At 49.1% G+C, this 17,019-nt stretch overlaps 1 protein-coding gene across 11 annotated transcripts in view; it reads right to left on the reverse strand.

Annotated features, from left to right (window-relative positions):
• PTPN3 (protein tyrosine phosphatase non-receptor type 3) overlaps positions 1-17,019 on the reverse strand; it is a 105,003-nt gene that overhangs the window by 62,940 nt on the left and 25,044 nt on the right. For 5 of the 11 annotated variants that reach the window (XM_028521982.2, XM_036022025.1, XM_036022026.1 and 2 more), the window contains exons 2-6: positions 12,120-12,271; positions 7,850-7,957; positions 7,731-7,776; positions 5,860-5,938; positions 1,246-1,290 (exon numbers count right to left, since the gene is read on the reverse strand). In XM_028521982.2, coding sequence (XP_028377783.1) covers positions 1,246-1,290; positions 5,860-5,938; positions 7,731-7,776; positions 7,850-7,957; positions 12,120-12,254 — 413 coding nt within the window. In that variant the 5' untranslated portion in view covers positions 12,255-12,271. Of the gene's footprint in view, positions 1-1,245; positions 1,291-5,859; positions 5,939-7,730; positions 7,777-7,849; positions 7,958-12,119; positions 12,272-17,019 lie in introns of those variants that run through there. The other 6 variants (XM_028521991.2, XM_028521973.2, XM_036022028.1 and 3 more) reach the window with 3 other exon arrangements.

Below are 17,019 nucleotides of genomic sequence, written 5' to 3' on the forward strand. Positions count from 1 at the left end.
CTGGCTGGCCTGCCAGGGTCCCCTTCCTGTCCCTGCTCTGTGTGCTGGCCCTGCAGCCGCATGGGAAGGTGGCCTTCCCTCTCTGGTGCCAACTGGGACTTCTAAGTGCTCGCCCCAAGGCTGGAGACACATCCAGAGATACCCTTGGTCTCTTTGTTTGTCTGGCGGCCCAGAGAGTCTGTGGGGAGCGTGAACATCGGCCATTCACTCTCCTACCGAGATGGGCTCCAGTGAAACCTAAGCCAGGGTCCTTGTGACAGAAAGAGCAGCTGAACAGGATTTGGGGAACAACTTAGGAGAGAAGCTAAGGGGGCTCAGTCTAGATGGAAGAAGCAGTCCTATGATTAAGTCAGAAAGAAAAACACTTCCAAAGAATAGTGTACACACCAACTATTCTCAGCTCGGCCACCAACAGGTGACATCCCCCGAAGACGCGTCAATCCACACCCGCATCTCCTTCTCCTAAAACCTATGAAAACTGCGGTCTCCACTGCCTGTATCGGTCCTAACTGCCTCATGGGCTCTTGTCCCACTTCCCCCACCAGCCTGCAAGCTCCCCTATGAGAGTACAGCGGAGGCTTCTGAAGACCCACCTCAGAGAACTAAACTGACGGGAGGAAAGGGGTGAGGAGAACGGGAATACGAGGCGGCTGTCCCCAGCAGTTCACCTGCCGCGCTTCCTCCCACAAGTCAGGAAAAGACTCAGGACTGGGAGGAGGCGGCTCAGGGGCCACTGGCTCCTCTCCCTTCCAGAGTTAGGGGCGGACTACCCTCCAGCCACGGAGGCGGTCCTGATACACAAGAAGAGATGAATCATGGGCAGGTGCTCACGTGTCTGAGCGGAGAAGTGTCCCACGGAGGAAACAAACTGTCCCCAGGTACTGAGGGGCTCTGAAGGGGACCTGACTGAGGCCTGATCTGCCTTCCTGAGGGAAGTCCATGTTACATTCGGGGTCCCTCCCTCCCTTTAAAATGTCTCAGGTCTTTACCAGAAAGATAACTGTACCTTTTGTAATAGCACTGAAACAACACAAAACAAATTTTATTGGTCCTCAGCCCCTCTACACCAAGGACCGAGTTTGGATGGATGTCCAAAGCATAATATTATACAGGATGCTGCTTTCAACATCCGTTCTCTGTTCCTGTTTGGTGCTGCTACCAGCAGTGCACGCTCGTTTGATTGGAACCAGCGGTTCTGCTAGGCTGGCAACTGACAGGGAAAGAAGAATGCAAAAGTCTCATTACCTTCCTTCACAAATATCCATCTTCAGTTGTAAGAAATACAAATGCCTATGAAACAATTGTTTGCATTAATTCATCATGCTCAAATTGAAATATGACTTGTACATTTGATAAACAAAATACACAAAAGCACATTTTTTTTTTTTGTCTAAAGCATCAGGAATTGTTCTGCACATTTCAAGGCCGCCCCTTAGGCAACGAGGGCTGGCGCTGCTGCCTCAGTCTGGATCGGCGGGGCGGCTTCCCACCAGCCTCACGCCAGAACATGCCGTCCTCGGGGTGGCTGGGCAGGGATGGATGGGGTGGACGTAGCCCATCAAGGATTCACTGGTCAGGGAGCGCCCCGCCCTCAGCCTGAACCTCTCCAATCAAATTCGGGGGATCTGAGAGCACCAGCACCTATGACGTTCCGCACAGGCAGCCCCCGCACACTTGAGGGGCTGCTGTTCTGAACATGGCATTTGCACACCCACGTACCCTCTGCATGAAGTTGCTGAGGGGAGGAGGGTCTGTGAAGACATCTCCTTGGCGGGGGAGCAAACACCCAGCTGGGTTTTTCCCTGTGTCCCAGGAACTGTGGGTGTTCCGGCACCAGTGCGACAGGCGACGAGAGGCTGCCAAGGCCCCCGAGCTGGATGCTGCACTTCCTTGTAAGCGCTGTCACTTCAAAACCCGGGACCTGACTCGTAGGCGGAGCTCGGGAAGTCGTCACAGGTGCCCCAGCATCCTGTGAGTCTGCTCTCCAGCCAGGTAGCAGGGCACAGCGGCACCTGCAGTGCTGTGCAGGCTGGGAAGGGCCCTGGAGAGCGTTAAATTTAGGGATGCGGCATGCCCGTGACACTTGGCCGCGAGCTCCCACTCTTCTTTAAAGCCTGGACTCAAGTGGGATAGACATTCCAGTGTCTGGCCAGGAGGACAAAAGTGAAACTTCTTAAAATACAATTTAGGGGCCGGAGAGATAATTTCAGCAATTTAAATAGATTATTCTCATGATTCCTTCAGATTTATGTTTAAAGGGTAAGGTGCTGGCGTTTTGAGACGTGAATGCTTCCCACGGCATTACAACTTCCTACTTGCACAGCTGCGGGCCGTGTGCACGATGTTTTATAACTTTCTCTCTCATTTCAGCCTCATAATAGCTCTGTGAGGCAGGCACCACCACCTCCGTCTTTTACAGACGAGGCAACTGATGTTCAGATATGTTATGTGGGATCAGTTATGTCTTATTTTAACCTGGACACGTATGCAATGGAATAATATCTGACTAGGCTACGAACTTACGATGCATCTGGTGACAAAAAGCTTAGGATCAATTTCCTAACTCTGATACTACTTTGGTTATAATTGCCGTCGGCTGGCTACCCTGCACGGGTTGAAGACCGGCACTGAGACACGGTATAGCACAGATTTGCTGATTCACGTTTATCCCGTGTTGGAAGCTCTGCCTTGTCCACCTAAGAGAACATAATCAGTCCTTTCTAGTTTGTTGCTATGTTTATCCAAGCTGACATTCAACCAGAATTAAGTGTTCTCTCCTCCCACAATGCTACTGAGAGAAAGAAGAGAAGGGAGAGAATTAGAGATAATCCAATGGTAAATCTGGGCTTTCGCTGATGAGCCCAGCTAATCAGGTTATCTTCCTAGGGATATAAATGAGAACCTGAACCTGGACATCGCCATTCATCAAACGCTACCTTGTCATACATTCGGCAGAGCTTTTTTGGGGACTGATTTTGTAATTTGAATTTTTTCATTGTAGTAAAATGCACATAATGTACCACGTACCATTTTAACCATTCTAAGGTGTGTGGCGTTTAGCACGTTCTCACCACCGTGCAACTTCAGCAAAGCTGCTGCGTAAACCCCGTGACCTCACGGGGAACAGATCGGAATAGTGGGACGAGGCCCAGACTGAGCAGGCTCCTGGACATGTCAGAGGAGCCTAATTCTGAGTCTGCCAGGAAATAAACTTCTGTTTACAAAGATCTAAATTTATCAGAAACAGCAGTTGGGAAGGCTGACTATCAAGGAGATGTTTACTTGGCAGTGAGAATAAAGGAAAGACATTTAGAAGAGGAGCCTGGCATGCCTGTTCTCAGAACTGCCATGAGCGCTCCCAGACGACACCCCGTCCATGAGCTCAACTTCAGAAAAGGCAGCAAACGCCTCCCTGCCCGGGTCCCTGGGAAGCAACAAGTACTACCACTGTGCCCCTTCTTTGACTCTTACAAGCTACATTTCTAAAAGGGAACTTAACTTTTGGACAAGCTACGGAGCTGGGGCTTCATAAAATACTATGTGCCAGGAACACAGGTAAAACTCTTCATTTAAGTAAAAACAAGCAAACAACACACATACACACATTAATGTAAAAAGTTAATGGCAGAAGCCTGGCCCAGCTCTTTAGGAGCCACAGGGGTGGCTGCTGCCATGGTTCCGTGCTGCATGAAAGGGAAATCTGGTGCCCAAACCCTAGGAGGTGACAGCTATACTCTACACCACCCTGTGGACACCACGGATCTTAAGAAGGGAGGCGGGGCAGTGGGGCTGGGTGTCGGTCCTGTAGAACTGAATTTTAGGAGGAACGCATGGACAAACTGAAGTTTATATGGGACTCAGGTAAAAACAAAAACTAGTCAATTGCTCATCTTGAGCTCAAACCTGCCCTTCTGCAGCCTCCGTCCACTGGCCGTAATTCTACCACCAAGCACATCTATTTCCCCCTCTCCCAAGACTGTCGTTCACAGGTCTCCCAAGCCTTCTCTCTGTCCTAAACTCCCCACCTTTCCCTCTCAGGCCAGGGAGCCCGAGCAGGAAGATTCCGTCAGCTCCCAAAGGCAGCGAGCTTCTTCCCCACGGCTATGGAAGTGAAGGTCCAGTGCCCAAGGGTGCTGGAGAGGGACATGTGCCCTGGGCTGGCCCCAGCGAACCCTCCACCCCATCTCTCTCTGGACAGCATCGCAGGGACCAGACGGGGGGAGGGGCAGCACACCAGTGCAGGCAGCACAGTTTGCACTTGGGGTTGGAACCCACTGCTTGGGGGTAAAATTGATTTCATGGGCCACGACTGGCATTTTAAGAGGAGAAAGAACAACAGGAAACGTTAGGGTACGTTTGCATTTACTATTGTTTTATGAAATGTTTGCTTCAGGACCCGTGTAATGAATCAAAATCCTTTTACTGTGGGGTTGTGATTAAAAAACTCACTGTACACATCTATATTATATATATTTTATATATATTTATATTTCTATATTTATATGTGTATCCCATCACGCCATTCTTAAAGCATCCCTTGAACAGAACCTGATATTTAGTAATGGCTTGGGGTCATTTCAAACACATATTCTCGTAGGTAATGTCACCACTTTATGGACTGACCGCCGCTTGTGGACTGACCCGCTGGACTGAGCATCTCTACACGAGCCCTCAGTCCACCGGAGCACAGGGCCACTATGGGAGGAAATGCGACCCACCGTGTGCTCTGCCCACGGTCACCCACTGAGTGTGATGGACATCTCTCACACCGGCTTCAAGTTTAACCTCAGGGCACTCACAGTCGAACCCCTAGTGCCTGCTACCATGGAAGGAAGAAGAGGTGCCCAAAGAAGGCAAAACAGAGTAACAGACTAGTATTTGGCCTTTAAACATACTGAGAGTTAAAATGTGGCCATGTGACTGCCATTAAAAAAAGCAAGGAGGAAGAGAAACAAGACAGCGTTCTGTGTTTGGTGGCAGGCTCACGGCCACAGTGAGCACACAATCGATTCAATATTCCTGAACATCCATTCACTGCTGTTCCTGGTGGAAGAGCTCCCCCCACCCTTGCCCAAGGAAATTAAAAGTATCAAGAACAAAAGGGCTTCACGTTGCCAAGGGGGAGAGCAGAGGCAAGGCTGAGTTTGCACAGTACCTGTTCAAACAGCAACAGCTCTCCTGTGCCCCCCCCCCCTCCTTTCCAAACACTGCTCCCCACCTAGGAAACCCACGTGCACCAGCACAAAGCTTCCGCCAAACACCAAGCCCGGAGGGGTAAACAACTCCTATCACAGCCCTCTTTTCCTTATCTGGTTCACGGATTGCCTGCCCAGGCTGGCTGATTCACCGAGAGAAGGCAGCCCTGCCCTGCTCTCCATTCCAGCTCCTACCAACTGGGGATCTGATAGAGAATTCTTAGCTTCGAGACCTCCTGTTACTCTAACGAGCCTCAATTCCAGCCCTGCAGAGATACCATGCTACGTGATCTAGAGAGGACTGGTTCACAAGCTTGTCTTCTAAACCCTGCCTGCATCAGGAGAAAGGAGCTTCGTTCTCCGAACACAGGAGCTCAATGGGCACCAGAGGCGGGGGTGGGGGTGGGGGTTGGGGTCGGGAGGGGGGAAAGCAGGAGGCACGGACGGGAGTGTGCTGGGATTTTAGAGAAGCAGACCCAAGACTGAAAACGAATTAGCTGATTAAAATTTCAATCTGTGTACCCCAATTTTCACTTGGATCACAATTATTGGTGCAGTTATACCCAAATGAAGGATTTGGCCCCAGCGATAAAATACAGAGTACAGTTTCAGTGATTACCCATTTTTATATACTAAATAGAAAACTTTAAAAAAAATGGATTACCTGGTTTGTTCTTGCTGCAGTGTGTTGGGATCAGGTATAAAAAATCTTACTCGAAAATGCAGGGTACAGGGGAAACCTCCTACAACATTTTTTAAAAACAAATTAAATTTTCCCTTAAAAAAAGTCAAGGTATGTAAGCTGCTATTCTCCCATAAGTGATGCATTTTTCACTAGACCATAGCTTTTCCATCAATAAAAGCATTAATTTCAAAAAAAGGAGTGTATAAGTTAAGTGATTGTTCAGAAATCTCCATGTCTACAAGAAGTAAAATATCTTTGTAACATCAGCATTGAACGAGAGGCATCATCTACTTCCTATTACATGTTTAACTTAGGGCTGTTCAAGCAGTATACTCCATTATCTGTTTTAGGAATAAATCAGCAAATTGTACAAAATTCACAAAGAAATGCTATCTCCCATATATAATAATTTTATACTTTTCACACATTTTCATCTACGTTCTTGACTTTAACACCACCACGGCTGTGAACAGGCAAGGCTGCTACTGATACCAGCTTTTTACATAGCGGCCAGCTAACAGACCTGGAGGTGTGACTTTTCTTAGGTCACACAGCTGACCCCCCAAATTGCAGCACTGGGGTTTCTGATTCTGCTAGGCCATGTTTCAAAAACATTTTTACACTGGAAAACGTCATGCTTTGAATGTAAAGTGTATTCCACAAGTGATTAATATACTAGCAAATATCACATAATTAACAGACTCAGAGATGGCTTTGTGCAATGGTACCAAGAGTCAGTCTGCTTGCATGGATAAAATGAGCCCATTTCTTTTGCTGGACAGAGCAATAGGAGAGATTCAGACTGTGCTGCTAAGATCTGTGCTCTCCGCAATGCCAGTGTCACCCCTCTCCATTCCTCAGTGAACACCCGTTGGCCCTTCCCAAGTGCTCAGCACGCGCTTGCTCTCTGAAACTCCAGCCTTCTCCGCCAGGCTCTTCTCACCGTCTCCTCTACCTTAGTTCATTCCTGCCCCACCCTTCCCTCTCTTCAGTGTCATCTCTCTGTATCGCTACCTTGTGTCAAAGACTTCAAACTGGTGTGTGCGCACCTATGAACGTACGTCTGTACAGCTGCCTGGTTCCAGGGTGGGTGGTGCTGTCACTCTGGGTGCAGGCCGACCAGCTGCACATCAGGGGACAGGTAAGTCCCCCAGCTGCCTTGGGTGTCCTTTTGGCTCCCCTCCCTACCTCTTCAAGCCATCACTGAGTGTCCCAGACAGGCCTCCAAGTCTGTCTTGCCCTCCTCTGTGCACCCAGCGCATCCTATCGTATGCTCAAAACTATCCTACAACGGTCTCTCCCCTTGCCAGCAGGTCAGCCAGGTTCGTCTGGGGCACAAGGCGCATAAAGAGGACCAGAGCGTGATGTTGAAAGCCCACGTGCCTGGGAGTTAACCTGCACTGGGACCCGCTCCTGGTTGATGAGCTGTGTGTTGTATCTGTGACATCACCTGCCTATGCCTTGGGCTCCAGTTCCTGGAACTATGCTGTTGGAAAGGGCTTGAGGGGTGTGTGTGTGTGTGTGTGTGTCTTTCCTAGCCTGCCCCTCACAGCTGGGCTAGAAAAGGCCATCCTCCTTCCCTTGTAAAAACAGCATGGGTTTCCTGGCCCTTAGATGCCTTCTTTCACCTTTCCCTGTCTTGCTCACAACTGAGGAGGACCTTTGGGGGCTGATCTGGAAGCATCTCTGCTCACTCAGGAGTCAGACAGGGAGAAGTCAGCTCACTCACATCGCCTGGACCACCTGGAATCCAGGTACCAGATGTGACAGGCACACTTTTGATTGGAGGAGAGAACTGGGTCATGATACACTAACACCCGAGTGTTCAAGTGAAATGAGGTCACACTCACCTTTTAACTGCTTCCTGATGGGTTTGCTTGCTTCCAACCATCTCTGCTGGGTAAGAAAATGTAAGATGTAAAACCAAACTGTGCAGAAGTCCAGCACATCTCAAAGGGATGGTACTCACGGGAGAGTCCACTGATTCATCGCCATGCTGCAAACCGAAATACTCATTTTCAGTCACGCACAAGTGGTTGAATGCCATATCCAGAAGAACTTGACCAGTATCTTGTTTCTAGAAAAAAAAAATGCGGGATGGGCAAAATCTTAAAACGGAATTTTAAAACAAATTACGAACTGGTGGTTAAAAAATTGTTACTGCAAGGGAAAAGGAGCAAAAATGTTCAGAGAGGTTTTGTGTGCACACACGTCCCACAATAAGAAATGCTTCGATGAATTTCAAGTTCAGAGGCCACATGGCACCTGCGGGAAGCAGGGTTAAGAAAAACAACACAGATACAACTCAAGACAGTGTAGTTCAACTCTGTAAGACTTCTTGCTTCCCCTCAGCCGAGATGGCCAAGTGATGACGACTAAATTGGAAAACTCGGCGATCACAGGGAGAGCAAAGGCTCTGAGACCCACCCACGGATTATCCCCAGCACAACACTAATCCCACGAGAGTTGTCGTTGGCTCCTCAGGAGACACCGCCCTGTGCTTGGGGGAAGAAAAAGCTCTCTACTGACCACATGAAGGAAGAGGCTAAGAATACTCAAATGCCACCCAAAATACCCTCGAAGAGATTTGGCACGTGATGCACCAGGGGATTATCTGCCTCACTGCTCCTCGTCCTCAGAAGTGAGAAGCCAGTGGGGACATTCAACCGCACCTCACATCCAGGGCAGTGCACGGCCACCTTCCGCACTCGGAGTCGATGGAGCAGGCACGATGCTGGGCATGGGGACAAAGCCACATAAGTGTCCTTCTCCTGCCCTCCCAGAGAGGCCAGCCGTGGAAGCAGCCACTGTCACAAGGAATGTCAAATGCTGTCAGGTGCCAAGACAAGCTCAGGGCAGGGTGAACACACAAAAGGACAACACAGACATTCAACTCAGTCTGGGGTCGAGTGAAAACAACCCCGACCTGGGTCTGCAAGGGTCACGGGGCTGAGTGACGTCCCTTCCCTCCCGGTACAGGAGCCAAGAAAAGCTGTTTCAAGCAGGCAGCCCGGCACAAAGGCACGGGGTGGGAAACAGCGTGGGACGTTGGGGAAACTGCAGATTCTACTTCAATGGGCTGACTTCTCAGGAATCCTTTGAGCCGAACCATTGAACTTCAGGACAATATGAGTCAGAAATAGACCGGATGGAGAAGCAAAGGCAGCTCTTTTGAGTGCAGATAATGTACTGAAAAGTAGGTCGCAGTGACCGGGGGAGGACGTTAGGTAACGGTCAGGCCCCCTCCTGCAGCCTCTTCTTTGGCAAGGTCTCATGTCATTGGACCTGACATGTGGGAACAGGGGACACGCCCATTTCCTGAACACAGCCCCTTTTCCTGTTCGAGGGCCCTGTCTCTGCCACCTCTGCCCTCTGCCCGGGACATCTCTATCACGAGGGAATCGTGACGCTGTGGAAAAGATGACCCGGCATGTGTGCTGAATTATGAGATATTCTCTCCCCCTAAATTATGAAACACTCTCTCAGTACATCCAAGAGCTACCTGCTCCCCTGGTTGAAATTAGTATTTCTATGGCTTTATACTTTATATTATTAACAATTGCAATCTCCTGAACATCTACAAGGAGCCAGACATGCTACGACTACATGCACGTTTCGTACAGCATGTCTCTTCTTTGCAGCAACTCTGCAAAGTCCTCATCAGCAGCCCCATGGCTGATAAGCAAACAGAGGCCCCGGGAAACTCCATGTCCCATGAGGTCAGCTGGTGGATAAATGAATAGTCTGACTGCCTGACCTGGACTGTTCTGACAGTCTCTCGGCCCTCGGCTGCAGTGCGACACCTGAGTCAGCTCACGCCGGGTATCTGCCCAAACCGACCAATGCTTTCCGCCTCCCTCAGGACAAACCCAGCGCCCGCAGAATGACCTACGAGGCTCTGCACAACCCTCCCCATTGCAACACCCGTTATCTCTCTGACCTCTCTTTGCTCATTCCGCTCCTGACGCATTTACTTCCACAAACTGGTCTGTGACGGCACTCACCAGGATTCCGCCTCAGGGCTCTCGCACGGCTGTTTCTTTTCCCTGGAATGCACTTCCTCCAGGGAGCACAGGGTTCTTTCCCTCACTTCCTCTAGGTGAGGTCTTCCCTGACCACTTCTGTAAAACGACGACCCCACCCCCTTGTCCCTCCTTGTTACTCTCCACCCACCTACCCTGCTTTATGTTTCTTCTAAGCACATAATACCACTGCATGGTATACATTTGTTTACGATCCATTTCCTTCACGGAATTTTGCCCTGTTCTGTTCACTGCTGTGTCCTTTGTCTCCGAAGCAAAGCCTGGCACAGAGGTGCCCAGTAAGCATCCGTTAAATATGCACTCCTGCTCTCGTCAGGAAGAAGATACACGGCTGCGGAGGAGCTCCAGACTGACAACAATTTTAACAAGGGCGTCAGACAGAAATGAAGCTGTCGGTACACAGCAACTAGAAGAGATACACGTCACCTCTGCAGAGCTGGTTCAATCACAAAATTCTATAGATGACGATGTTATAAAAGGAACCGGAATGTAGGACAAAGTTCAGTGAACCAAAGCAGCTGCTTTTTGAGGAAGTATGTCTGACCTTGACAGAAGGCCCCTGAATCAGTGGTTCTCCAAACTGTAATGTGCCTGAAGCTTGCTTGGCGGGCAGTTAGGATGCAGAGTCTCAGGCCCCCCCACCAGAGAGCACCCGAGGGGCTCTGATGTACTCTAAGAAATACTCACAAGGGCCGCACTACCCAAAGTAAGAGAAAACTATTTACATTTTCATTTATTAAAATAACTTTAGTTCATTGGGGACTCTGGCCACATTCCCAGTGCTGGATAGCCACACGTGGCTGGTGGCGCCCGCGTGGGCCAGCGTGGATCCAGACCACCTCCCAGCATTGCAGAAGGTTCTCCTGGGCAGTGCTGCCCCAGGGGATGGTTTTTCTATAAACTGGCCTAATAAATACACCACAGGTGTGTGTCCTAAGCCCCCAATTTGATTCCAGAGACACCTAACTAGACAACGGCATGCCCTGGCTGGGGTGTGTCCTTCTGCTACAGTAATGTCCCTCATCTGCAAAAGATGGGGGCCCTGGGCCGGGGGGCCTGCAGAAGCAGATGGGGGAGGTGGGCAGAAGCTGGAGAATACCTATCTCTCCTGTCCACTTCCACTCTCCGCCAGCCAAATTCCCATGTCCTTAGTCATCGGCCTGCATCTTGTCCCCTGGAGGGAGACAAGGCAGCTGTCCTAACCCTGGACAAGGAGGGGGAAATCAGCGCCCACCATCATGCTGGACTTCATGGAAAGTGCCCTCTCCCCGCTTCCTGCTCAGCCTCCAAGGGCCACAATGACGGGTGCCGCAGAAGGCAAACTTGTGGGGGTGGGGCAGGAGACACAGGGTTCAGTTTCTGTTACCCTTTAAGGTCTTGTGGCCTTTTATCGTCCTCTGGGTATTCTCATCCCCCACCTTCTCTCTCTGGTACCTTTCCTTACACACTGAACTTTCCACACTGGGGCAGCAGCTGGCAGCCAGCCCAGGGTGGGGGCTGAGCCCTTTGGGACTGGCCAGAGGATGGGAGAGGCAGGCAAAGGTCACGAGCCTACGCGGTGAGTGGGGTGGGGCGGGGCAGTGGGGATGGCTACCGTGCACACATCTCACTGCTGGCCGGGACGCTGGAACCTTCCTAAGCCCGCTCTGCCGCGGGCTTGCGGTGGGAGCAGCCAGGCCTTCCTGGGAGGCTAACTGTGCAACTGCCCCCCACAGAGAACCCGCCCGTCTGCACGTTTAATGAGCACCAGCTGTGTGCCCAGCCCCGTGCCAGGTCCTGGGGAAATGACTCTGTTCTTGTCCTCCAGGAGCTGACGCTTCAAAGAGCAACATGCACCCTAATAAACACAACTATTGCTCACGCAGTGTGACACAGGCTCTGATAAGGCACATGCAGGACAGCATAGTGACTGGAGCACTAGCTCTGGAAGTTGGCAAAAAAAAAAAAAAAGTCACAGAAGAAGTAACATCTAAGAATCACCCAAGTTCACGTCACAACGGAGAGGGGGAGAGACCGTCCGGGTGGTGAGAGTGTGGGCATAGTCTTGAAGGCTATTTCCAGTCCAACCTCAGCATACAAGATCTGAGACCTCAAGCTTTCGTTTTAAAATAGTTTCCATCTCTTGATTTATAAGATGAAGAAAAAATTATTCCACAGGGGCATTAGCTCATAAAAAATTAAAGTTGGAGAACTTACATTAACTTTAAAGGTCTGTACCGAGCCATCTAAAAAGCGGATGCTGCAGACGACTTCAGCTCGAGTTTTCTCTTTGGGTAATTCTGAGGCGCGTATATTAATTCTTCCACCCAGCGCTCGTAATCGGGAGGTCATAACTATCGCTGAATAACCTGTAAGAGAAGATGTACCCGTTAGTCCTCTGATATGCAAATTACCAGTTGTGTGGGAACCTGCCTCACAGCCTACCTACCCCCACCTATCCGCTTTGATCTCCGCAATATGAGGACCGCACGAGAATAACGAGAACTACGTAACAGACCACACTTCTGCTTGAGTTTTGACTTCTAAGAAGCTCTAAGAAAACTTACCGTGAAATTATAATACATTCATAGGGTTATGCGGCTTGTTTGTGTGTTTTATTATCTCCCTGGTCTAAATATTCCCAAGCTTTTAATTGTTTGTTTTCCTTCTTTTATTATATATTTGTGTATCCCTCCCCTAAGGTTTTACAGAACTAAATGTGGTGTGAAAATGATTTAAAATATAAAGACATTTACTGACAAGTTTCATCACATTAAAATTAAGAACGTCTATTCATTAAAAGAAACTATTTCAAAGGATAAAAAGGCAACCCACAGAACTACCTGCAATCCATATTTACAAATATATAAAGAGCACCTGTGAATTAACAAGCAGGAAAACAACCTGTTAGAATATAGCAGCCAAATTAGTTGTCAGAGAAATGCGAATTACCACCACAAAGCAACGGCACCACACACCCAGCAGGACGGCTCCAGGAAAGTCTGAAAAACCAAGCGCTGAGCAGGGTGTGGAGCGCCTGGCACGCTCAAGCACTGCTGGCGGTACACATGGTCCGGCAGTATCTACGTCACTGCACCTACGTATATCCTGTGATGCAGCAAGTCTACTTCAAGGCACATCCCCAACAGAAGAAATGTGCCATTTATTTCGCTAAAATAGGTATGCAGGAATCTTCACAGTAGCCCCAACCTGGAAAAGACCGAAATGCCCGTCAGCAGAATGAGTGAGTTGTGGCGGGGGCACACCTCACGTGACTACACAACGAAGGATGTAAAGGGATGACGGTTACACACAACAGGAATGAATTCCTCCAAAATCAGGTTGAGTAACGGCAGACAGACACAACAGATTACCGATAGCATGAATACAGTCACACGAAGTTTTAACACAGGCAAAACTAATCAATGCTCAGAGCATAAAGGAAGGTGGTTGGTTACTTCTGGGTGCAAGGACGGAGGGGGGCCCAGGGTCTTCTGGGATACTACACTATTCTATTTCTTGATCTAGGCACTAATGAGACTGGTGTATTCACTTGGAGAAAATCTATCAGGCTCTGCATTTAGGATTTGTGCACACCTTTGTGTATGTATTGTATACTTCAATATTGAGTTTACTTAAGAATACATGTATGAAGGGAGGATTAGTGGGAAGGTTAGACTCTGACCACGGTATAGTCAGAGAACAACAAAGGAAACTGGCTTAACTAGTGAATGCAATTGTGGTGTGGTAGACTAACAACCCGAAAAGTGTGCAGCTGAGCACCTGGTCGTATCATGCAGGTAGGAAGCCAAGGGTGGAGGCCAGCTTAAGGAATGAAGAAGGTGGGCAGAGGAGCAGATAAAGATGAAGGGCTTTAGAACAACTCAGTGTTCCTTTTTTATTAATTCTCTGCAAGGTTTCTATAAAGAACTGGGCCTTCGCACGTGCTGTTCCTCCTGCCTGGAAAGCCATCCCTGCTTTTTGCTTGACTCCTGCTCACACCCCAGTGCTGAGCACAGCATCACCTCCCCGGGGAAGCCTCCCTAGTGTCCCTAACTGCCAGCGGTGCTCTCGGCTCTCTCCTCTGAAGTGCTCACTGCAATCTCACAGTTATAAGTAGTGATGTGATTAGTTAACAGTTGCTTCTCCCACTTCAGGTACGTTTCATGAGGGTAGGAACCAGGTCTGGTTTTGCTCCCTGCATCCCCAACGCTCGGCTCTGGGAGGCAGCCCATGAGTTTCTGAGTGAATCAATGAATGACAGGCAAAATGAAATGAAACACGAAGCCCAGATCTACAGCTCGGACAAAGAGCAGCCCGACGTGACAGACAGACAAATTCGCACTGGAGAGAGCGGGCAGGGAGAAGGATGGGACAGCAGTGCCCCAGACACGGGTGCCCTCACATGGCAGCATGCACCTGGATGGCTTGGCGTGGGGATCTCGAGATGCACACTCGGATCCGAGCAGGCTGGGTGGAGCCCTAAAGTCTGCATTCCTTGGTCGCCCAGGTGATGGTGAAGCTGATCTGGGGTCTACGCTGTGAGGGCAGGTGACAGATACCTGGGCTAGCGGCACCCCAAGCCAGGACAGTGTCAGACTCAGGAATCAGTAGCAAGGGGGGACAAGGCAGGATCAAGCCTCAGGGAGCAACAGGGGCGCAGCGCAGCTGCAGGAAGTGAAAACACAGGAGAGGGAGAGCCGTGGAGAAGATACACCCAAGAGTTAAGGAGCTCCAGGTGAAACGCCATTCTCCTGAAGGTAGAAATAGGGAATCTCATCATCATCATCGTCATTGTCATCATCATCATAGTATAAATTCCTGGGACCAGCGGTGGAAGGAAACTTGTTCTGAAACTTATAAAATTCCACCCACCCCACCACCTCCACCTTGCCATTTGAAAATATCATCAGAAGCGAGAATGCATTTTCTGAGTAATACCCAAAGTCATCAAAAGACAACAAATGTGTTCGTTCCATAATGCCTTAACCATACTGAATTTAAAATGTCAAATTTATTATCATTTAGTCTTTGTCTAAGAACTTCGGGTGGGTTATGATTTTTTTTAAAAAAAAGATACACTAGATGAGTTAGTGGGAGGGGCACATGAGAGTCACTGGGGGAGCTTTTCAAAAACACGCCTGTCCTGGCCCCATCCACAGGTGGTGACTCAGCACTGGGGGGTGTGGCCCAGGATGGCCTTCTCTTCGGGAAGCTCTCAAAGGAAGGACTTGAGGAGTCAGTGTTCAGGGCACCTCGGGCTGTGCTTCAGAGGGTCTGGCTTAGAACACAGGCTCTGCAGAATCTGAGCCGTTCTCTGGGGACCCCTGTGGGAGTCAGGCAGGTCCTCAGCACAGCTAACACAGAGACCTAATCACACCATGGCTCTGGACAGGAGGGAAAAAAAGTCGATTTCAAACAGGAGCCCAAGCACCTGCGTGGGTACCAGTGGGTCTTCCGAACGCAACCACAGTTAATGGTGCTCTCCAATCCTGTAGCCCGCTGACAAAGTACTGTAGACCAGCAACCCAGAAGAGGCGTATTTCTTCCTCCTCACATCAATCTGTTACATAAAGGCCTTAGACCTTAATGACATCAAAGGTAGGTATTTCACAATAGTTGCAGAAATGTTCTTCCCACAATGGTTTCTAAAGCAAATGTTGAGAAGAGGAAGCCTGATAATAACCACATAATCAAGCCATGAAGCGTTTTCAGGCCGTCTCGAAACGAAATCTTAAACAATCCAGGCAGGACAATGGATGCTGACTAACTGCCCCGTTTCCTGCAACACAGCAATTGGGGAACTCAGGGTTTCTATGGCTTCCTTTATAAGCCTCTTAATTCTAAACAAAGCCACAGCCCAACCAGGAACACTCGGGCCTCTCCGACCACAAATGATTGCAGCTGCAGCTGATGCATTTCACAACACGGCCACCAAGCTGGTTCTTTGCATGTTTTTTAAAAAAAAATCAAATAGTTATAGCTCTAGAATCTGTTCTGTACTCTAACAACAGAGGTTCTACTGTGACTACAGTTTTTACCAAAGATTCTACTTGCAAAATGCAGGAATAGGCCACATCTCACTCTGTGCACAGGAGACGCCCAGTAGGTACTGTGAGTTGTGAGGGTTAGCATGTGTGAAGTGCCCATACAATGTGGGACACATTTTAGGGACTTAATAAAAGGCACTCTGTTAATAATACCAAGCTTTTAATGCTCTCAAGTGCAGACTGCAGGTTCTGTATTTTGTAGGGAAGCCCGAGTTCAGATACCTTACAAGTGTGTAATGTTCTGTTTCTTAAAATTCCATTTGTTTTAATAAAGACAACTTGCTGAAGTTAAAAGAGAGTTGCTACAGATACGAGATGTTTGAGCTTCTCGACAAACTCAGTGAACCCGGTGGCGGCGGCAGCGAGTTGCCACAGACCACCACGCCCCGGGCACGTGACACACCAGAGCCCTCATGCTCAGCGGTGGGTAACAAGGCTTAACCACTGTCGCCTCTGAGCTCCGCATGGGCCCTGGAGCCGAGACCGGGAAAAGGTGATGCTTTATTTCCTAAGGGCCCACGTGCTAATCTGGGGAACTATGTTCTTTCCCAAGCCCGTGACCACAGACAGAAAGAAGGGAGGGGAGCTCACTCTTCTCCATTAGAGAAAGAAAGCAACTCAACTCCATTTTGATCGTTTTAAAAGAAAGTGATATGGTTATTTCATATCATTTAAAAAAAAAAGCACTTAGACTCCTTTGCTCAAGGGCAAGGGCCAGGTAAAAAGGAATGGAAGAAAGCAAACAGCCCTGATTTATAAACACCTAATTTGTGAGTAAAGGGCGCAGGTGAACCACAGATAACTCTACCTGAATCATCAGGCTGACCTGGGCCAATGGCACCACCTAGCGGCCACCAGAGGAAAACACGCCCCCCTCCCACCCTGACTTTCTTCCTTCTTCAAAGGAAACACGGACAGCTTTGCTCCCTTCTCTTACCAGCCCAGCTTAAAAAAAAAAAAAATTAAATAAACAGAAATAAACCTCTCTAACAATATATAACTCAATTCCCTCCGCCCTTTCCCTAACTTTTCTTCCCTAGTGAACTCAGAAGAGCTCTCTTCTCTTT

This window comes from Phyllostomus discolor, chromosome 3 (assembly GCF_004126475.2).
Source record: "Phyllostomus discolor isolate MPI-MPIP mPhyDis1 chromosome 3, mPhyDis1.pri.v3, whole genome shotgun sequence".
Taxonomy (NCBI): domain Eukaryota; kingdom Metazoa; phylum Chordata; class Mammalia; order Chiroptera; family Phyllostomidae; genus Phyllostomus; species Phyllostomus discolor.